At 42.1% G+C, this 22,305-nt stretch overlaps 2 protein-coding genes and 1 non-coding gene across 7 annotated transcripts in view; 1 reads left to right on the forward strand and 2 right to left on the reverse strand.

Moving 5' to 3' along the window:
* The window catches only part of LOC106676441 (uncharacterized), an 81,889-nt gene that overhangs the window by 34,885 nt on the left and 24,699 nt on the right, over window positions 1-22,305 (forward strand). The window lies entirely within an intron of this gene.
* Window positions 3,729-5,956, reverse strand: LOC143420388 (uncharacterized). Of its 2 annotated transcripts, none has more exons than XM_076888494.1 (3): window positions 5,621-5,956; window positions 4,519-5,449; window positions 3,729-4,168 (listed from the first exon to the last, which is right to left on the reverse strand). In XM_076888494.1, exons 1-2 carry the CDS (start codon window positions 5,633-5,635, stop codon window positions 4,520-4,522), a joined length of 945 nt encoding a protein of 314 aa, XP_076744609.1. In that variant the 5' UTR covers window positions 5,636-5,956; the 3' UTR covers window positions 3,729-4,168; window position 4,519. The 2 variants fall into 2 exon arrangements, with proteins under 2 accessions (XP_076744609.1, XP_076744610.1); XM_076888495.1 differs by having other exon boundaries at window positions 3,729-4,165; window positions 5,621-5,723.
* LOC106675776 (uncharacterized) lies at window positions 6,191-11,325 on the reverse strand. Of its 3 annotated transcripts, XR_013100187.1 has the most exons (5): window positions 11,189-11,325; window positions 9,929-10,067; window positions 9,631-9,771; window positions 9,326-9,480; window positions 6,191-9,235 (listed from the first exon to the last, which is right to left on the reverse strand). It is a non-coding gene; the product is annotated as an uncharacterized LOC106675776 (transcript). The 3 variants fall into 3 exon arrangements; XR_013100185.1 differs by having other exon boundaries at window positions 6,191-9,480; XR_013100186.1 differs by lacking the exon at window positions 9,929-10,067 and having other exon boundaries at window positions 6,191-9,480; window positions 11,189-11,307.

The following is a 22,305-nucleotide window of genomic DNA, read 5'->3' on the forward strand; positions in this document are numbered from 1 at the left end:
GTCAAAGTTTTTTTTCATTAACGTTTTCATTAAAATCATGAAAGTTATGGTGCAGTGACTGTTTTTATGTTTCTTTAAATTCAGAACCATAATTCCTGCTGCAAAGGTTAAAAAGGGGCCTGTTTACACATGCAAGTGAAGTTACGGGCATGAAATACACTTCAGACTGTGTTACAGGTCAAAATGAATAATATGCGATATTCAACTCAAAAACAAACTTATTAAATCTGCGGGGGGTTTTGTAACTTGTCGTGTTATTTTCTGTTGAACACCCATTTGCATATTTCGTCACCAAAAACTCTCCCAAACAAACCAGAAAATGTTGCAGGATCATCGGATTAAACATGTAACTGGTTTTCAAAGCTGTGGGACAAATCTGCAACAGAAACAAGAAAAATGATTTAATGTGATGGGTCCTGCAACACTGACGCACCGACGCATGTATCAAGCTCACATAGCAAAGCCTGCGTGCGTCGCTTTAAGAAAGTCACGTGATCGACACAGCTGCAGTATCGCTCATTGCCAACGACCCAATCTGTGTTTAAAAGGTTCCGCATCTGTCAACGGAATGAGTCGCCACCAAAAAACACAAAATTACTCTCGCAAAGATTAAAAAAATAAATAAATAAATAATAATCATCTCTCCATAACAAAATGGAGCCCGAAAGAAAAAGAAATGTTTCTGCTGTGTGGGATCATTTTGATCTTTTAACTGCAAATAAGGTAATAGTTTGTCTGTCTTTGTTTCAGTGTAACCTATCACTGAAACAACAGGAAAAACAGCAATGTGACTTGAAGTGTAAATTATTTATTTCATTTTATGCAGGTTAAATGTCGCATCTGTTCTGCGGAGCTTTCTTACACAAACAAAAGCACCTCCTCAGTGTTTAGGCATTACAGAGCCAAACATGAAAATGAGGAGACAAACACACCGAGGATGAACACTGGTGGGCCTATATAGACACTGAACATCTTTATCATCATTTGTTTTAATTAATATGTGTTTTATTATTTTCATCTAGGAAGACTGTTCTGGACCAGGCAGTACTGGATTTTATTATAAAGGACTGCCAACCCTTTAGTATTGTGGAGAGTGTCGGAGAGAAAAATTCCAAGATCAGAGGATCCTTTAACGTACTGGGGGGAAAGGAAGACATATTATCAGAACCTTATCCACCTGGCTTTACAGTTTTTGTGTAGCCCAGCTTCATCTGTGCCTGTGAGTTTTCCAAAGCTGTGGAAATGGTGCAAAAAAAAAAAAAATGCAATAGACTGAATTCAAAAACATTGGATAAACTTTTTTTTCTGAATAGAAATTTATAATAAACTCTGAGTCAAATGGGTAATATTACATTCACAATACTTTCATTTTAATTTTCACTTAATGTCATTCACAATATATTTGTAGAGTATAAAATAAAGATGTGTAAAATATTTGCAATGTAAAAGATATAAAATGATTCCATGGAAAGTACAATACCTTACAGTGTACAAGTGTGACTTGGCCATTGAATCAGTGTCTGTTGTGAGTCTCAAGTTGCCTGCAATGGTATTTAAGGTCCAGCAGGTGTCAGCATGGAGCAAAACAGCAACACTGTGTCGACACAGCATGGATACAGTTTGTGCTGAAACGCTTCACGAGGCCTCATCTACCCATCGCTACACGAAACCGAACATGACCGTATTCAGTCATAGTCCCCTGACCTGTAAAGCATCATCGATGCAAGCAGCATGTAAATTCAAAAGACGGCATAATATCATTTTACCTCTTTTCTTCGTCCAGTGCAGAACCACACCAGCTGCTGTCGCTGATAATGCAATGACCAAAATGTGCTTTTGGTATATAGGTTTTGCCTTCTGCACTTAAGATGCGTTTAGATGAGGCCTGCTGGCTTTTAATTCAATCACCATTTTCTGCACAGCTGTCACATGACTACACTCAGACATCACGCAGACTTCATTACAGGGAGATAAAAGATTAAAGATCTGCTTAATTGCAAAGAAAGCCTTTCAGATGTATCTTTTAGAAAAGTTCAGGGCTGCAGTGAGTGTGAGTCCAGGTCACATGCCCCAGCAGAGGGAGTGTTCGCCCAGGGCGCCAAACAGGCTAGGACCGCCACTGACGCCACAAAATGTTGAAGTCCTTCTCTTAAAGCTCTTTAGCCTTTTCGGTTAGTGTTCATACTCTTTCGCTTTTATGAGCAGTCTGTAGTTCTGTAATTTGCTCAGCATCATCTTCTTCCACTGCAGTAAGTGGTACAGCATAGTGCTCTTGGAGATCTTTGTCAACCGTCTTGTGAGTATAGTTAAATGTCATTTAATGGTCTGTGTTTAGATTTCAAAATCCTTAAGTATTACTCTGGGGTTACTGTTGCATATACTTTAGCTGTAATGACATTCACTCTTAATGCAGATGCGTTTGTACTGAAAGAACCCTGCGAACTTCACTCATAGTTCGACCTTAAACAAGCACACAGAACTCTTCCCTAAACTACAAAGCATCACTTTGAAGTACAGTAGAAATTAAGTTACCTTTGATGAACATGTTATAGAAACTTATTGTGGATCTTTCAACTTGCCTTACACCACTCTCATTCTACTTTTAACACTGTCCTTTGTTAATTTCCACCTTACTCCAGTTGTATACCGTAGTTGCTGCTGTGCTTGGCTGCTTGTGAGCAGTAAGCTTGTGTAATGGCGCCCTCTTGTGTCGCTCTACTGTACCGTCACTCTCTGCAGCTGCCGTCTTTGTGATGAGCTTCTTGAGAACTGAAGAAGCTTCTCGGATGAGAGGTGAAGCGTCTTCAAGCAACTTAAGGAAGTCCAGACGCTTTTCTTTCCAAGCTCCTTAGACTACGATGAACTGGATGGCTGAGAACCTTCACCGACTCTTAATATAAGCAGTCCTTACCCTTAAATCTCACCTCTCTTCTTCCTCTGTCTTTATTATCTTTCTCCATCTCTGCGTGAAATTAGCTCCCCTTCTTTTCTTTCCCAGTGATATACAGCAGATAGACCTTCTGTGCCATTTCATGTTTAGGTCAGTTATATTTCTTTGTGCAGTCATTTGGTTTGTTAAGTTTGCAGTTCTTTGCCCGAGTTCAGTTTTGTTTCTTTGACCTTTTTTATGAGCTCAACATTAATTACTTTTGTAAACATAATTTTTGGGTTAAATGAATAAAAACCCTGTTTTTCTAATAATTCTTGTGACTCCTGCTTTTTCAACTCAGTCCATCACACAGACCTAAATATTTGTTTAATGTCCTGGTCAAATATTACTCCAAGGTGTGACTGGAGGCCAAGGTAATGGCATCCAGAGCAAGTATCTGGTTAGATACCACATTTCTAGGTATTTTAGGGCCAAGTATAATCAGCGGCATAAAGTTGGTTGTTACCCAGGTCTTTATATCAAGCTCTGCTGTGTTCAAGCTATTAATTACTGCGCGCAGGAGAACCACAACACACATCAAACATTAAGGTTCAGTTATGCCAGCTTTACCCTTGGGATGCCTCAGCTTCTCCTTTATCCCCCCACACACAACTCTCTGGCACTGGTCATCCTGGGAGTTTCGTCCTTCTACGCCCTAACAGTTAGCAGATAACATAGTGAAGCAGCGCCAAGCAGTTTTCACAAGGTCATGCTGACACATAATTTGACTATGACTTTAAACATTGGTAACTTCAGGTGTTGCTCTGATATACAGGAAATGACATCACGGCTCAAACTCTTTGGCAGTAAACCATTTCTTTATTTAACATGTAAAATTTTGGTTTAACTGTTGCAGGATCTCATATCACAAACAAGCTGAAAAAAAAAAACTGCAGAAAACATGGATCGATGCATTCATTAAAAACATGATAACAGGAAACAGATTTTTGATTCAACTGCTGGAACAAAGCTAACCACTCAACATGAACACTACAGTAGAACAGTTTAGAAAGCTTAAAATGTAACGAGGCACATTTTCATTCATATTGTTTGAAGTCCGTTGAAGTGGTGAAGCTTCTCCCACATTCTTTACAGTAGTTCAGTTTGTCTCCAGTGTGTCTACGTTGATGTATTTTAGGGTCTTTTGATGACTGAAAGTTTTTCCGCAAAGGTCGCAAAAAAGTCTTTCCCACAGCGATGACAGGGTTGAGAACTGGATCCATCTGTGTCGCTCTGCTTCTAAACAAAGACACAAACACAGTGTAAGTCAGTCCTTCAACATTTTCACCCTGAACGTTGCCTGAAATAAAGAGCATCTCTGCCAAAGTCCAATTACATTTTACTGTTTACATTATCACACTCGGCTCAATTTAAATTGCTATAAAAACGATAAGAGTAAAACCATTAAATTAATACTAGTTTAATGCTACAATAACAATAATACAATTCTCAAACACTATCACTAAAAACCTGTGATTAGAGTCTGAATAATCACTCAGAGGTGTTTTTCCATGCAGTAAAATTGCTAACATGCTAATACAAGTTGTTTCAAACAGTTGGGTTGACAAGATAAAAATATAGATACATACCTCACAGTAACTGCACTTGTAGAGTCTTTCTTGTGTGGATCTTTTGGTGTGCTTTCAGGTAACGTGGAGATTTAAAAGTCTTCGCACACAAGTCACATTTATAAGGTCTCTCCTCAGAGTGGGTAAACATGTGTTGTTGTAACTGTGTGCCTGATAAACATAGTTTACCACACTGATCACAGCTGTACACATCATGTCTGGTGTGAATACGTAGGTGTGTATTTCGGTTCTGTTTCAGGCTGAAGGTTTTTCCACAAACGTCACAGCTGTATGCTTTAATCCCAGAGTGGGTAACTAGATGACTCTGTAAGCTGCTACTCTGAGTAAAAGCTCTGCCACACTGATCACAGCTGTATGCTTTAACTCCACTGTGGATGAGTTGATGTGATTTTAAGCTTCTAGGCTGAGTAAACGACTTTCCACAGTCTCCACAGCTGAACGGTCTCTCTCCAGTGTGGATGAGTTGGTGGGTTTTTAAGCTTCCAGACTGGGCAAAAGACTTTCCACAGTCTCCACAGCTGAACGGTCTCTCTCCAGTGTGGATGAGTTGGTGTTTTTTAAAGGTTCCAGACTCAGTAAAAGACTTTCCACAGTCTCCACAGCTGAACAGTCTCGCTCCAGTGTGGATGAGTTGGTGTCTTTTTAAGCTTCGAGACTCAGTAAACGACTTTCCACAGTCTCCACAGCTGAACGGTCTCTCTCCAGTGTGGATGAGTTGGTGGCTTTTTAAGCTTCCAGACTGGGTAAAAGACTTTCCGCACTCGTCACAGCTGAACGGTCTCTCTCCAGTGTGGATGACCTGATGCATTTTTAGGGAAGCTTTAACGGTAAAATCCTTCCCACACTCGTCACAGCTGTATTTTGTCTCTCCCTTTCTTCTGTGAGGTTTGTCGGCCTCCTGAGAGCGCTGACTTCTTGGTCCACGTTGGTCCTGCAGTGACAGAGATACAAACAGAGGCAGTGAGTGAAATGCAGTCGTGGAACAACCTGAACTCCCTCCATTAACCCTTTATGGGTGGTCCGAGTGTGCTATAGAGATTATCTATAGCACATTTGGACCACACACACACACACACACACACACACACACACACACACACACCTGTGTTGAGCTCATTGTTTCCTCTGTAGTGACTCAGCTGAGTCCAGATGGCTGAAAATGTTCCTCTGCTGCTCCGTCAGACTCTTCTCCTCCTGCTGATCAGCTGGGACACAAAACAGATCTTTGTTAGGCTCCACACTGCACTGAAGAGTCAAAGTGTCTCATATGTTCATCTGACAACACAAAGTACAAATTTCACTCTGATTGCTTGTAGAAATCTTGTGAGACGTGTTGTGCTGCAAAGTGAGGAAACTCTCTCACTCACTTATACTTCAGGAGGAACTTTGTGACATTGGCTCTAATATTCTAAGCAGCCCTTTACTATGACAGGGCCAGAAAGTCCTATAGGGCTTTGGAGTTGACGTCACGCCGCAATGCATTGTGGGAGCGCAGCTCCATTTTGGGGGTCTACGATCCAAACACAAACACTGTATTGGAACGGCGACTACGACAAGAAACATGCTTAAAAGCAGCTCGAAAGAAAACGGACGGTATAGAGATCGATTGCGTCCAGAGGCGAAGCAGCAGTATTTGAAAAAAAAATAGAGTGCATCGCAAATCTGGACCCATACGACATACGGCAGTGGAGTAAAGACCCAGACGACTTACCGCCACTGTCCTACCCCGATATCTTCACCTATCTTGTTTGTGGAGTAAGTGCTTACACTGCGAACCAGTTTCGTAATTACAAGTCACTGGAGGCGCATATCCAATTTACAAATGGCTGGGTGCAAGATTTGGCTATTTTCAAGCCGCCAAAATCTGAGTACGTCGTCATTCATACAAAGGTAAGTCAGCTGGAGTGCATCGAGTGACATAGCCATTTTCCACCCCCCACCATAATTAATGTTATACCTCTATCATTGAACTGCTAAAATATCGTTATCATATTATGTGCCCATAATTGTATAGTAGATGCAAATTAACACATTGATAATCGGGCAAATTATTAACGCCAATCAGTGTCCTCCCTGTCTCATTTCATTTATTGTCTTTACATCAACCTTGTCCTTGCATGTTACAGGTACTGCACTCCCAAAGATTGAATGAACCTGCATTACGACCATGGGTAATTGTAAGCACCACAGGGAAGGTCGAAACTGCACACTGCACCTGTATGGCCGGAGTGGCTGAGACCTGCACCCATGTCGCTGCACTTCTGTTTAAAGTGGAGGCAACAGTGAGGATACGTGGCACAAAGACAGTCACAGATGAACCAGCTTACTGGGTTTTGCCGGGGAACACAGCCAAGATACAGCCAGAGGTTGGCCATAACATTGACTTTACATCTTCAGCAGCACAAAAAAAGACTCTTGATGAAAATATAAACGGACCGTCTGTGGTGAAAGGCAGAAGAAGCCGTCCTTCAAAAAGAAAGATTCCCTCTGCTACGTTTGAGGAGTTGTCACCAGTGTTAGACACACTTCAAAAACACAATAAAGCAGTGTGTTTGTCTGGATTGGAGAAATACTACACATCACACACTGTACAGTCATCCACATTACCACTGTCTCTGGCGTGTTTGCACAGCACAGGTGCACAGTCTCTTGGCCTTACCGAGCTACAACTGCACTGCGTAAAGTACATAAACACAGCTAAAGTAACTGAAGAACAGGCAGAAGCTATTGAGGTACGCACAAGACTGCAACACAAGAGCCCAGAATGGTATGTTTGGCGTGCTGGGAGGATCACCGCTTCAATGATGCACGCTGTGTTTGCCACCACTGTAGAAAAACCCGCCATTACTGTGGTTAATCGTGTTTGCTACCCTGTTAACTCTGTCTGTAATGTGCAAACAACTTGGGGACTGGAGCATGAACAGGATGCTCGACATGCCTACACCCAGACAATGTCAGCATGTCACAAAAACCTACAGGTCCGTATGTGTGGTTTTCTTGTTAACATGGCTTTTCCTGAAGTAGGAGCATCTCCTGATGGACTAACCACGTGTGAATGCTGTGGGAAGGGGTGCCTAGAAATTAAATGTCCATTTAAATATCGATGTGACAGCATTCAGCAAGCGTTGAATGCACATGACAAAGACTTCTGCCTCGAGTTGACAGCAAAAGGACTTAACTTGAAGAAGACACATCGCTTCTACTCACAAGTGCAAACACAGGTCTTTGTGGCCAACGCAAAGCACTGTGACCTCGTGGTATGGACACAAAAAGACATGGCAATTTTACGCATCTTCCCAGATGTGCACTTCTGGGAATCACATTTAAAGAAAGCTCAGGAGTTCTTTCAGGAAGGTGTGCCTTCCTGAACTTGTAGGAAAACATTTCTCTAAGCGAAATGCAGCCCCGTGTGGTCACAACGTTTTTTCTTCTGGTGTCTAGTTTTTTGTCAGAAGTGCATTGAAATATGTATAACTTGATTTCAAACGTGCAGCACTTACCATGTACCAATTGTCAAAGTGTGAAATAAAGAGTGCAAAGCAGTTATTTGTTATCTTGCTTTTATTATAACGTAATTTTAGTGAAACAAAGAGTTCAAAGTGATGATAAACTTTCGCTTACAGTATACAGGTACAGAAATGGTTACATAACGCAATGTCAATGTGTTCATACAGTCACGCATACAAAAAACTAAAAAGGTTTTCCTTTTTTAAACAATTATTAATTAACAAGTACAAGTCTCAATTGTGCCTGGTTTCACTACCACACTGGGGCACATGTTAACCAAAACACAACACACCCTCACAATTTTATCAAGGAAGGTAACGTCTTCACCCTCACATGGAAGAAGAGAACGGATGGGCATGGTAGTATGTAGCATTTTGAATTTGTTGCGCAAACTGCCAATTACTCGTTCAACATGGATTCTTAGGTGTGCAATGGCTCGTGTATTTTCTATGTCCTTGGCATCTAGTTGACAGAAGCCCCTTGTAAATGCTGGGATCTTTACCTCCGCACACATCATTCCCACCGCATCTCTGATGTCAAAGCCTCTGTCAGCCAAAACTACATCCCCTGGTAACAGCTTGTTAAGTATGCCACATTGCTCTGTGATGTGTTTATCTGATGCACGGCCCCCCCACCCCTTAGAAATGAATGAAATTGCACCTTGTGGAGTAATCCCGATCAGATATTTCATGGTGTGTGTACCCTTGTAGTGTGAGTACGTTTGAGCACGAGCCTTTAAATTAGATGGTCGTTCTGTACGAATTTCAAAACAGTCTACAATGATGGCTACACGATTTCCAAAAGTGTCCGTAAATTGTGGTGGCATTGTTGCTTGCAAACAGTGCCTCTCTGGCCAGTGTACAAGTATTCCAAAGCGGGCATACAACACGTCAATTGTATCAGAAAAGACAGAAGAAAGAGTTTTGTGGGAGACATTGAATAGATAACTAAGATGCTGAACAGGAAGATCAAGTCTAAGTCGCATAAGTGTGAGTAAAAGCATTTGGAAATGTGACAGTTTCTTTGATGCTGGTAGGAAAGCTTTTACATTCTCGAGCACGGACATAAAAATAGCAAAACAAGTAAAACCGGTGTAATATTTCACTTTTTCCGTGTCACCCTTTAAAAAGTTTTCATTCAGCTCTGTCTTGTCCAACTTTGATTTAAGCTTTCTGTTCTCCTCCAGCAGCCGGTTTATTTCTGCTCTGCTCTGTACACAGTGCACACAATCATTTGTCAGTTGTTGATCTTCTGTCTGTTTCTCTCTGATATCAATGTTTTCTGCATCTGCACCCGTTACCTCTGCTTCTACTTGTCCAGCACAAATTTGTCCCTCAGCCAAAATAACAAGGTTGTTATGGTGTTGCTCTTCTGTGGTGTCCATCTCTGGCTGCTCTTCTGTGGTAACTTCTGCTGAGGCTTCACCTTCACACTCTGCTGCTCCATTGTCAAAGCCTGTCCAATAAAAAGAGTGCAAATACACAAGGGAACTTTTAAATGGTTTATACATTAAGGCCGTATGAATACTCAAAAATGTTTGTGTTAATTGACTAAGATCAACTTTTAAAATAAGAGACTGTGGCTGGGCGTGCGGTTGTCGTTTACCTCCAAATAGTACTTTATTTTGTTGACGTTGTGTTCGCCTCCTGTGACGGTCTGAATGTGATGTTCGGGTTTCGGAGTGCCCCATGTGTAGCGTTGGTACCCAGTCTGGATTTGTTTGATCCATTTCATAGGCAGGCTTCCCTACAGTTGTGCGAAACAATTAGCGAATCGTTACATAGCACATATGTCTGCAAAGTCACTCCATTCGATGTTTGATCGCAATTTCTATAACTTCCGAGACCACCAACGGTAATATTATTCAGCTTTGAAGTGTGATAAGAACATATTTAGAACTTACCGGAATGAAAATGTCGTGAGCACACCAGCTGATATCTGGAGACGTAACAGAACTTGATATCAACTTGTCTCACGGCTGCTGCTATCCAGGCTAGACGCCTTCGTTTGGTAACATCCGATACATGAGCTCCTTTATGTTGCTTCCAGGTTGGGAAAGCATAAAAAGACAATCCAACCTTATTCCCGTGCCGGTCGTAAGATCGAACATTGCAGCCGAGCACACAGCAAGTACGAACCATGGCTATGCTATCGCTTCTAGCTTAGACCCCCAAAATGGTGAATCGGGCTAAAATCCTTTCCACGCCCACCCCCGTGACATCACGCTCCAAAGCCCTATTTGAAGGTTTGGGAGAAGGACCATGTTAAAGGTGGATTGGGGTTTATACACTTTGTTATGATACAGGTAAGGCTGTAAGAGCCTGAGAAGGTGTCCTGAATGAACCTCTAAAACCAGTTTTCAGCTAACGACTCTGCTTCAGTCTGGAAAACAGCAACTACAAGTTTAAAGACTCCATCAACAATTCACACCCAGCAACAGCCTGAACAGCTCCTCCTGTGGTTTCCACAAACAGGGACAGACCTCTTACTTCCCCACCCCACACTTTCAACTCCTTCAGGCCCCCAGCTCCACCTACATAATGACTGCAACTAGCACCACTGAAGGAACAATGGGCTGGGAGGTCAGTTCCTTGACCGTTAATATGCAAATTCTCATGACCATGTGATTGCAGCCATTCCCCAAACTCTTCGTGAAAGGTACTCATGACCATTGATCAATGAGCTTCTATCAGTGAAAAGACTTTTCTACTCCAACTTTCTGCCAGCAAATGCTCAACGTCTCCCAGCGTGCTGAGCCAATGATTAGTTGGTGTTTTTCTTTTGCTAATTAAAAAAAGAAAACCACTTCCTCTAATGTGTTCATCCAGAGCAGCTGGACAATAAAGTTTATTGTGACCCTGATACTGCAGCAGATCGCTCTCATCCATTTCCTGTTATCGCTTCAAATAGAAATGAGGCTGTAGAAGTTTGGTGCAGGCAGAAAAACAGCTGCAGGGACAATGAAAAGACTTTTCTGCTCCAACTTCTCCCAGCATGCTGAGCTAATGGTTAGCTGGTGTTTTTCTCCAAACACTCTCTCACTCTTCTCTCAACGTGTTCACAATAAACTGTGAACAGACACCGAGGAGAGCAGCAGAAGACCTCATTCAGGAGCTAAACTCAACATGAACTGAACTCACAGTAAAGTTAGCTCGGTGCTTACCTTTAGATGAGCCCACAAACCGAGAGAAACTCCGCGATGAAGCTGCAACTCTTTCCAAACACAGGAAACAGATCAGGGAGCAGAGACCCACGTGGTTCACGCTGATCGCAGCTACGATCCAGGAGACAAGGGTGGGCAGATCGATGCAGATATCGATCCAAACGGTGGTAGTGGTTTATGATCGATGCTTTAGTTCGTCCCTCTCCTCTAAATTTAGAACTTTACTCCCTTTGGATGAAAAAGCAGCTCTGTCTGTTTGAACACCGCTTCTTATGGGGAGACTCACTTTGCTCCGCCCCCTTCTTCTTGCCCTGCTGGGATTTGTTACTGTGCGGTCACGTGACTCAGATGCGCTCGGAAGACGCATTTGGGGTGCAGAGAGAGAGAGAGAGAGAGGAGCACCATGTGGAGATATTTTACGGTTGTAAATGAAAATGCAGGAGAACAGATGGAAGGCATGTCAGCACCTAAAGCCACAGGAGACCACAACAAGATGTAGAGTTCAGCTTAGTTTTTTCACATCTCAGTTAAATGCTTTGACTGAATTCTCACTGCACAGTCTGTCAAGTAAAATATTCACAGTCTTGGAGTAATATTCGACTCTTCTTTGGGCCTTGACTCTCATGTAAAATATTTTTGTCGTTCCTGTTTCTATCATTTAAGAAACATCTCTAAACTGCGACATGTGGTTTCCTCAGCTGAACTGGAAAAACTCATTCATGCATTTGTGTCATCACACTTAGATTACTGTAATTCCCTGTTTACTAGCTTGGATAAATCATCTCTCTGTCGCCTCCAGGCAATACAAAACGAAGCAGCCAGACAACTAACTCGCTCTACCAAGCGTGTTCACATCACTCCCATCTTATATTCTTTACATTGGCTCCCAATACAGTTTAGAATTTGCTTTAAAATTCTTGTTTTAACATACAGAGCACTAAATGGCCAGGCCCCAGATTATTTATCCAAGCTTCTTATAAAATACACTGCTGCTTGTCATCTCCGCTCACAGACTCAGAGTCTGTTAGTTGTTCCCCGTACACGACTGAAGACAAAAGGGGACAGCCTTTCGGTCAGTTGCACCAAGCCTGTAGAACAGTTTACCACATCAATTACGTTTGCTTGACTCTGTGGATTCTTTTAAAAAACAGTTAAAATCTTTTCTGTTCAAACAAGCCTTTTGTTGATCTACATATTTTATTTAATTTTTTTACATTATTTACATTTGATCTTTTACATTGTATATAATATCTATTGTTTTTATTATTTATCTTAATATTTGTGTACAGAGGGGAAAAAAAGTTACCGGGTGTTGAAAGATTTTATTATGTTTATGTATAGAAGTAGATTTCATTTAAGGTTCTCTAGATGTGTTTGCTCTTTTTACTAGAGAAGTTACACTGTGCAAGCTCAGCACGAAGTCTCTATCGTTGTATGTTATCTCTTCCACTCATGTGTCTGTGACAAAGTCTCTACCTTTGTATGTTATCTCTTCCTGCATGTGATGAAGTCTCTACCTTTGTATGTTATCTCTTCCACTCATGTGTCTGTGACGCAAACATGCTTGAGTATAAATAAAGGGTGGCAACTGCTGCGGAGTGTGAGTCTCCGTTTGAACTCTCACCCGTGTGCACGTTAAACCTGCAAACCTGTCTGAGTGTCATTTATTCTGACCTGAGTTGCATTACAGGAAAACTCCTGACACCGGGCCACCGAGGAAATGCCTGATGGCCAGTCCAGCATTGGTTGTGCCAACACTTAACCCTTCGCGTGCAAACTGTGGCACGCGTGCCTAGGGTTGCTGACCCCTGATGTAGATGCTAAAAATGACAGCCTCAACATGATCAAACTATCTCTAATAATCAGCTATGTACCACAGGCCTTCAAGGTGGCTGTAGTTAAATCTTTACTCAAAAAGCCATCTGTAGATCCAGCAGTCTTAGCTAATTATAGGCCAATCTCCAACCTTCCTTTCATATCAAAAATCCTTGAAAGAGTAGTTGTCAAACAGCTAACAGATCATCTGCAGAAGAATGGCTTATTTGAAGAGTTTCAGTCAGGTTTCAACAGCTTTAGTGAAGGCTATAAACCAGGGGTGCCCAATCCCGGTCCTCGAGAGCTACCGTCCTGCAGCTTTTAGATGCATCCTTGTTCCCACACACCTGAATCAAATGAATGGCTTGTTATCAGGCCTTTGCCAAACATGATGGCATGCTGAAGAGATCAAACCATTTGATTCAGCTGTGTTGGAGTAGGGATGCATCTAAAAGCTGCAGGATAGTAGCTCTCGAGGACCGGGATTGGGCACCCCTGCTATAAATGATCTTCTTATGGCCTCTGACAGTGAACTCATCTCTGTGCTTGTCCTGCTAGACCTTAGTGCAGCGTTCGATACTGTCGACCATAATATCCTATTAGAGTGATTAGAACATGCTGTAGGTATTACAGGTACTGTGCTGCAGTGGTTTCTATCATATCTATCTAATAGACTCCAATTCGTACATGTAAATGGAGAGTCCTCTTCACACACTGAGGTTAATTATGGAGTTCCACAGGGTTCAGTGCTAGGACCAATTCTGTTTACATTATACATGCTTCCCTTAGGCAGCATCATTAGAAGACATAGCATACATTTTCACTGCTATGCTGATGACACCCAGCTCTATCTGTCCATGAAGCCAGATAACACACACCAATTAGTTAAACTGCAGGAATGTCTTAAAGACATAAAGACCTGGATGGCCGCTAACTTTCTGCTTCTTAATTCAGATAAAACTGAGCTTATTGTACTCGGCCCTGAAAATCTTAGAAATATGGTATCTAACCAGATTCTTACTCTGGATGGCATTACCTTGGCCTCCAGTAACGCTGTGAGGAACCTTGGAGTCGTTTTTTACCAGGACATGTCCTTCAACGCACTTATTAAACAAATATGTAAGACTGCTTTCTTCCATTTGCGCAACATCTCTAAAATTAGAAATATCCTGTCTCAGAGTGACGCTGAAAAACTAGTTCATGCATTTATTACTTCCAGACTGGACGACTGTAATTCATTATTATCAGGATGTCCAAAAAACTCACTGAAAAGCCTTCAGCTAATCCAAAATGCTGCAGCAAGAGTCCTGACAGGGATTAGAAAGAGAGCAGATTTCTCCTGTTTTGGTTTCCCTTCATTGGCTTCCTGTTAAATCCAGAATTGAATTCAAAATCCTGCTCCTCACATACAAGGTCTTAAATAATCAGGCCCCATCATATAGTAATGACCTTGTAGTACCATATCACTTTATTAGAGCACTTCGCTCTCGCTCTGCAGGCCTACTTGTTGTTCCTAGAGTATTTAAAAGTAGAATGGGAGGCAGAGCCTTCAGTTTTCAGGCCCCTCTTCTATGGAACCAGCTTCCAGTTTGGATTCGGGGGACAGACACTATCTCTACTTTTAAGATTAGGCTTAAAACTTTCCTTTTTGATAAAGCATATGGTTAGGGCTGAACCAGGTGACCCTGAATCCTCCCTTAGTTGTGCTGCAATAGACGTAGGCTGCCGGGGGATTCCCATGATGCATTGAGTTTTTCCTTTCCAGTCACCTTTCTCACTCACTATGTATTAACAGACCTCTCTGCATTGAATCATATCTGTTATTAACCTCTGTCTCTCTTCCACAGCATGTCTTTCATCCTGTTTTCCATCTCTCACCCCAACCGGTCGCAGCTGATGGCCCCGCCCCTCCCTGAGCCTGGTTCTGCCGGAGGTTTCTTCCTGTTAAAAGGGAGTTTTTCCTTCCCACTGTTGCCAAAGTGCTGCTCATAGGGGGTCATATGATTGTTGAAGCACCTTGAGGCGACTTTTGTTGTGATTTGGCGCTATATAAATAAAATTGAATTGAATTGAATTGAACTATATGCCTTTTTGAGCATTGCTATCTGTCAGGGAATTCCTTTCTTCTTCTTTTTTGCCTGTCCCATTTGGTTCTTTAGCCGTCAGAATTGTTGTCTGAAGACCAACAAGGATACCCAATGGATTTATTTTGCCAAATGGGTCATCATGGCATGGCCGTATTGGTCCATTTGATCGACTTTTGTTTTTATTATTTATTTTATTTTATTTTACACACGGGACAGACATGAGTGAGGGATAGGAAAGGGAGAAAGAAAGAGGAAGGCAAAGAAAAACAGAAGGGGAGAGGGACAGTGAGAAAGGGAAAAAAGATCTCCTGGATCACCTGTTGAGAGAAAAAGAATAGAAAACAAGCAATAAAAAGCCAAAGCAACATACTAAACACAACACATTATTCTAGCATCACATTAATCTAGCTAAGTGTAAACAGCAGTAAACACTAAATATTGAATGTTGTTGTGCAGCACGCAGGACAGACAGCGCACAATGTGCTTTGACGTAGCAGCCAAGAAAGGTGTAATTTAAGTCTACGAACTGTGAACACCCATGTGCACACCTGTGTGGATCAGCGCGCTTGTATTCAAATGGTTTCCCCATGTAATGGTCTGCAAGAGGCTGTAGAGAGCCATAACCCTGTCCCCCAGGGCATGAAGCAGGCATGGAGGAGATCCAGGCCCCAGACATCCAGAGGCCCCAGAGTGCGAGAGCCCAAGGAGAATGCATTGAGTATTTCTTCCTCAGTCACCTTTCTCTCTCACTGAGGTTGTATCCCAATTCAGGGTCTGCAGCCTTAAAGGCCGCATTTTAAGGCCGATTACATCACAGTGAAGGCTGTCCCAATTCAAAGGCTGCTTGAAATGCGGCCCTCAAATGCGTCCTTCACTTCCCTGAAATTTAAGGCTGTGGCGGTGTAGACTTCGTGGCCCAATATATCCCACAATTCATAGCACGGCAGTCGGTGTGGATAATTTTGCGGCAGACGGCAGAAGCGGAGTGGCCAAGGAGTAAACTGATAAAAGTAAGTACTGAATAATATATCACTTATTTATGTGCAAATGTTGAATAATGAAGAACATTAAAACATTACTGTTGGCCACATGTCGGCAAAGTTATGTGTCATTAGTCATGTTTGTACTTTCAGCATTTACTTGGTTTTAAAGCCTTTACTTTAAAATATACGCCGCTCAATAGTGGACTTTAATCTTACAGAGATTGTGATGATTTTGTGGATAATTAAAGTCAGTCATATATCCACAAACACAACAGGCTGAAAGTCAGTGATGCTGCTCGGTTTGCAGTCCTGAACATCACGGCACAAGCAGGATTCACTGCACTGTTAATGTTAGCTATGTTATATTGCTGCCTCTGTTCGGTGGTGTCGAGCCAAACAGACTTTAACGTGTGTTTGAACGAGCTGACGGTTCACTCGTTAAGCTGAAAAAAAGATGCTTTAATCACAGCAGTCACACATGTGTCCACTGTACCATCTGGGAACTCTTCTTATTTAGCACTCGTAATAACACAAACACTAAATCCTGTTTGTAGCAGTGTGTACACCTGAGACTGTCACCTGTCTGTCTGTCCTGCTCTCTCTCTCTGTTTCTTTCTCTCTGATTGTGGAATAAAAGTATGAACATGTGTTTATAAGTTACACTTGTGTTTGAATCCTGCAGCTTATCACACATTTGATCTCCATGTGTGACGACTGCAAGTGTCCAGAGTGAGGACAGACCGAGGGACCCACTGCTGCACATCATCTGTGAGGCTTTGCACCCCTGATGATCCACCAGGACAAACTCAGCAGTGTGTGAGGAAGAGGAGGAGGAAGAGCCAGCAGCAGCTGACAGATGGAGAGAATAGACAGACTGTTCCCTGTTTGTGAAGGACTGCTAGGAAAGTTTAACATGTCCTGTCCTGAATCAGTCTAATTAGGTAATGTTCAAATAATGTGATCATTCCAGTGTTTTCAGTGTGGGAGAAAGTACTCAGGGCCTTCAAGTTACACACTATGAAAGGCAGCAACAAGTGTAATATTCAGAAACCTAAAGTCTGTATCAGCAGCAGAATGGAGCTAAAAATAAATGTTTGTTTCAGTTCTATGAAGCTTTGAGTATTTTGGATCAGTAACACTGCTGTGTTTGTTGCATCATATTGCTGTAATTGTTTATGCTTTATATATTCTGAGGTAAGTTGATCTATAGTGTTACATCATATTCTATAAGGATGTTATGTGTTTGTAGACTTTCTGCCCAGTTTGACCCATTTAGCAGAAGTCAGCCTGTTTAAGGCTCTGATCTCTCCCTCCCTCCCTCCCTCCCTCCCTCCCTCCAACATTAGCTAATTGTTATTTACTAACTAATCTTAAAATGACAGTTCAGCACAGAAATGAAGCCCAACAGTCATGTTTTACAGTCCCGTGGTCTCAGCCTCAGATACTCAACTAATCAGAGTGATGTCATGACAAAAACGAATGACCAACAAAACACTTTTTTTTCCGCCTTCATTTCTGTCAAACAAAGCTGTATGTAACGTTTCTCGTGGTTAGTATCATGGTTGCTAGGCAACCTGAACAGCGCGACGAAGGCTAGAACGTCCCATTTCACAAGCCTCTCACTTCCGCACTTCTCGTACTTATAGTACGCACCGTACGTAGTACACGTAGTGCGCGTACTTCAAGCGAGCGGTCTCTTGATTGGGACACAGCCGAAGTTTTCCAGAGGCCTGGTAATGAGCTAATCATGTGATACAGGTGTGTTGACCCAGGGTGCGATCTAAAACCTGCAGGGACACTGGACTAAGACTGGGGACCCCTGCAGTAGATGCTATGCAGATGACACTGAGCTTCGTCTATCCATAAAACCAGGTAACACACACCAATTAATTAAATTGCTGAAATGTTTTAAAGATATAAAGACCTGGGTGACGTCTAACTTTCTGCTGCTGATTGTACGTGGCCCTAGAATTCCTAGAAATATAATATCTAACCAGATACTTGCTCTGGATGGAATTACCGTGGCCTCCAGTAGCACTGTCAGAATCTTGGAGTAATATTTGACCAGGACATTATACAAATATGTAGAGCTGCTTTATTTCATATGCGCAATATCTCTAAACATCTCAAAATATTCTGTCTCAGAGTGATGCTGTTAATTAATTTATTACTTCTAGACTGGATTACTATTACTACTACTACTACTAGTGTGCATAACACAGGATAAATGGACTCAAATATGGAAACAACAATGGAAATGCACTACCTCACAAAGATGGAGGGAATTTGGATGGAAAATTTTGATTAGGTTCTTTATCACCTCTTACCAAAAGACTCATTATGATGGGAATCCCCCGTATGCTGGAGAAAATATGGACACAGACGAGTACACCTCTGACATTTGCAGGCAGAATTTTAAACCTTGGGTGAAATGGGGTCAATGCAGTTCTTAAGCATGCATGCAAATGTTCATTAGTCAGCTGTGAGCGAGTTTTTCCTATTTACGTTTAAATGCCAGATTTTCACTTCAGGAAGCACACAGCCCCACCCCACTGACGACTTGCTGTTGGCCAACACCCACAACGACTTTTACTGTCGGTTTGATGATCCATCAAGCGGCTTTCACACCTCAATAGAGACTTCCCCAACAATAGGGCTTCGGAGCGTGATGTCACGGGGGTGGGCGTGGAAAGGATTTTGGCCCGATTCACCATTTTGGGGGTCTAAGCTAGGAGCGATAGCATAGCCATGGTTCGTACTTGCTGTGTGCTCGGCTGCAATGTTCGATCTTACGACCGGCACGGGAATAAGGTTGGATTGTCTTTTTATGCTTTCCCAACCTGGAAGCAACGTGAAGGAGCTCATGTATCGGATGTTACCAAACGAAGGCGTCTAGCCTGGATAGCAGCCGTGAGACGAGCTGATATCAAGTTCTGTTACGTCTCCAGATATCAGCTGGTGTGCTCACGACATTTTCATTCCGGTAAGTTCTAAATATGTTCTTATCACAAAATAAAGTACTATTTGGAGGTAAACGACAACCGCACGCCCAGCCACAGTCTCTTATTTTAAAAGTTGATCTTAGTCAATTAACACAAACATTTTTGAGTATTCATACGGCCTTAATGTATAAACCATTTAAAAGTTCCCTTGTGTATTTGCACTCTTTTTATTGGACAGGCTTTGACAATGGAGCAGCAGAGTGTGAAGGTGAAGCCTCAGCAGAAGTTACCACAGAAGAGCAGCCAGAGATGGACACCACCGAAGAGCAACACCATAACAACCTTGTTATTTTGGCTGAGGGACAAATTTGTGCTGGACAAGTAGAAGCAGAGGTAACGGGTGCAGATGCAGAAAACATTGATATCAGAGAGAAACAGACAGAAGATCAACAACTGACAAATGATTGTGTGCACTGTGTACAGAGCAGAGCAGAAATAAACCGGCTGCTGGAGGAGAACAGAAAGCTTAAATCAAAGTTGGATTTAAGCTTTAAGATCCCAGCATTTACAAGGGGCTTCTGTCAACTAGATGCCAAGGACATAGAAAATACACGAGCCATTGCACACCTAAGAATCCATGTTGAACGAGTAATTGGCAGTTTGTGCAACAAATTCAAAATGCTACATACTACCATGCCCATCCGTTCTCTTCTTCCATGTGAGGGTGAAGACGTTACCTTCCTTGATAAAATTGTGAGGGTGTGTTGTGTTTTGGTTAACATGTGCCCCAGTGTGGTAGTGAAACCAGGCACACATGAGACTTGTACTTGTTAATTAATAATTGTTTAAAAAAGGAAAACCTTTTTAGTTTTTTGTATGTGTGACTGTATGAACACATTGACATTGCGTTATGTAACCATTTCTGTACCTGTATACTATAAGCGAAAGTTTATCATCACTTTGGACTCTTTGTTTCACTAAAATTACGTTATAATAAAAGCAAGATAACAAATAACTGCTTTGCACTCTTTATTTCACACTTTGACAATTGGTACATGGTAAGTGCTGCACGTTTGAAATCAAGTTATACATATTTCAATGCACTTCTGACAAAAAACTAGACACCAGAAGAAAAAACGTTGTGACCACACGGGGCTGCATTTCGCTTAGAGAAATGTTTTCCTACAAGTTCAGGAAGGCACACCTTCTGAAACAACTCCTGAGCTTTCTTTAAATGTGATTCCTGTTCTTCAGTTACTTTAGCTGTGTTTATGTACTTTACGCAGTGCAGTTGTAGCTCGGTAAGGCCAAGGGACTGTGCACCTGTGCTGTGCAAACACGCCAGAGACAGTGGTAATGTGGATGACTGTACAGTGTGTGATGTGTAGTATTTCTCCAATCCAGACAAACACACTGCTTTATTGTGTTTTTGAAGTGTGTCTAACACTGGTGACAACTCCTCAAACGTAGCAGAGGGAACCTTTCTTTTTGAAGGACGGCTTCTTCTGCCTTTCACCACAGACGGTCCGTTTATATTTTCATCAAGAGTCTTTTTTTGTGCTGCTGAAGATGTAAAGTCAATGTTATGGCCAACCTCTGGCTGTATCTTGGTTGTGTTCCCCGGCAAAACCCAGTAGGCTGGTTCATCTGTGACTGTCTTTGTGCCACATATCCTCACTGTTGCCTCCACTTTAAACAGAAGTGCAGCGACATGGGCCATACAGGTGCAGTGTGCAGTTTCGACCTTCCCTGTGGTGCTTACAATTACCCATGGTCGTAATGCAGGTTCATTCAATCTTTGGGAGTGCAGTACCTGTAACATGCAAGGACAAGGTTGATGTAAAGACAATAAATGAAATGAGACAGGGAGGACACTGATTGGCGTTAATAATTTGCCCGATTATCAATGTGTTAATTTGCATCTACTATACAATTATGGGCACATAATATGATAACGATATTTTAACAGTTCAATGATAAAGATTTAACATTAATTATGGTGGGGGGTGGAAAATGGCTATGTCACTCGATGCACTCCAGCTGACTTACCTTGGTATGAATGACGACGTACTCAGATTTTGGCGGCTTGAAAATAGCCAAATCTTGCACCCAGCCATTTGTAAATTGGATATGCGCCTCCAGTGACTTGTAATTACGAAACTGGTTCGCAGTGTAAGCACTTACTCCACAAACAAGATAGGTGAAGATATCGGGGTAGGACAGTGGCGGTAAGTCGTCTGGGTCTTTACTCCACTGCCGTATGTCGTATGGGTCCAGATTTGCGATGCACTCTATTTTTTTCAAATACCGCTGCTTCGCCTCTGGACGCAATCGATCTCTATACCGTCCGTTTTCTTTCGAGCTGCTTTTAAGCATGTTTCTTGTCGTAGTCGCCGTTCCAATACAGTGTATTTGTTTGGATCGTAGACCCCGAAAATGGAGCTGCGCTCCCACAATGCATTGCGGCGTGACGTCAACTCCGAAGCCCTATAGAGACACTTTAGTCACTCATCCCCCCACCTTCCCCGCTCCCCCCACAACAGAGCCATCGATGCTATCAAAGACTTCACCCACAGGAGCCCCCTCCTCACTTCACACCTATGAGGATTTCAAACCACCTTCTCCCACTACAGCCCTTCATATTCATGAAGCAGATGTGAGGACGCAGTTTAACCCCTCTAGACCTACTAAAGAACCAAGTCAATTCAATTTTTATCTATATAGCGCCAAATCACAACAAAAGTTGCCTCAAGGCGCTTTATATTGTACAGTAGATACAGAGAAAAGCCCAACAATCATATGAACCCCTATGAGCAAGCACTTTGGCGACAGTGGGAAGGAAAAATTCCCTTTTAACAGGAAGAACCCTCCGGCAGAACCAGGCTCAGGGAGGGGCGGGGCCATCTGCTGCGACCGGTTGGGGTGAGAGAAGGAAAACAGGATAAAGACAAACCAGACTGTACTGCCATGTTTGTTGTTTACAATTGTGTTTTGTTTAGTTACTCCTCGTGTGTCATAGTGGTCTGATCAGACTTTATATATACCCTTCTGTGTCAGTTCATGTTTAGGTCAGTTATATTTCTTTGTGCAGTCATTTGGTTTGTTAAGTTTGCAGTTCTTTGCCTGAGTTCAGTTTTGTTTCTTTGACCTTTTTTATGAGCTCAACATTAATTACTTTTGTAAATATAATTTTTGGGTTAAATGAATGAAAACCCTGTTTTTCTAATAATTCTTGTGACTCCTGCTTTTTCCAACTCGGCCGATCACACAGCCCTAAATATTTGTTTAAT

The sequence above is a fragment of the Maylandia zebra genome, linkage group LG9 (genome assembly GCF_041146795.1).
Source record: "Maylandia zebra isolate NMK-2024a linkage group LG9, Mzebra_GT3a, whole genome shotgun sequence".
Taxonomy (NCBI): Eukaryota; Metazoa; Chordata; class Actinopteri; order Cichliformes; family Cichlidae; genus Maylandia; species Maylandia zebra.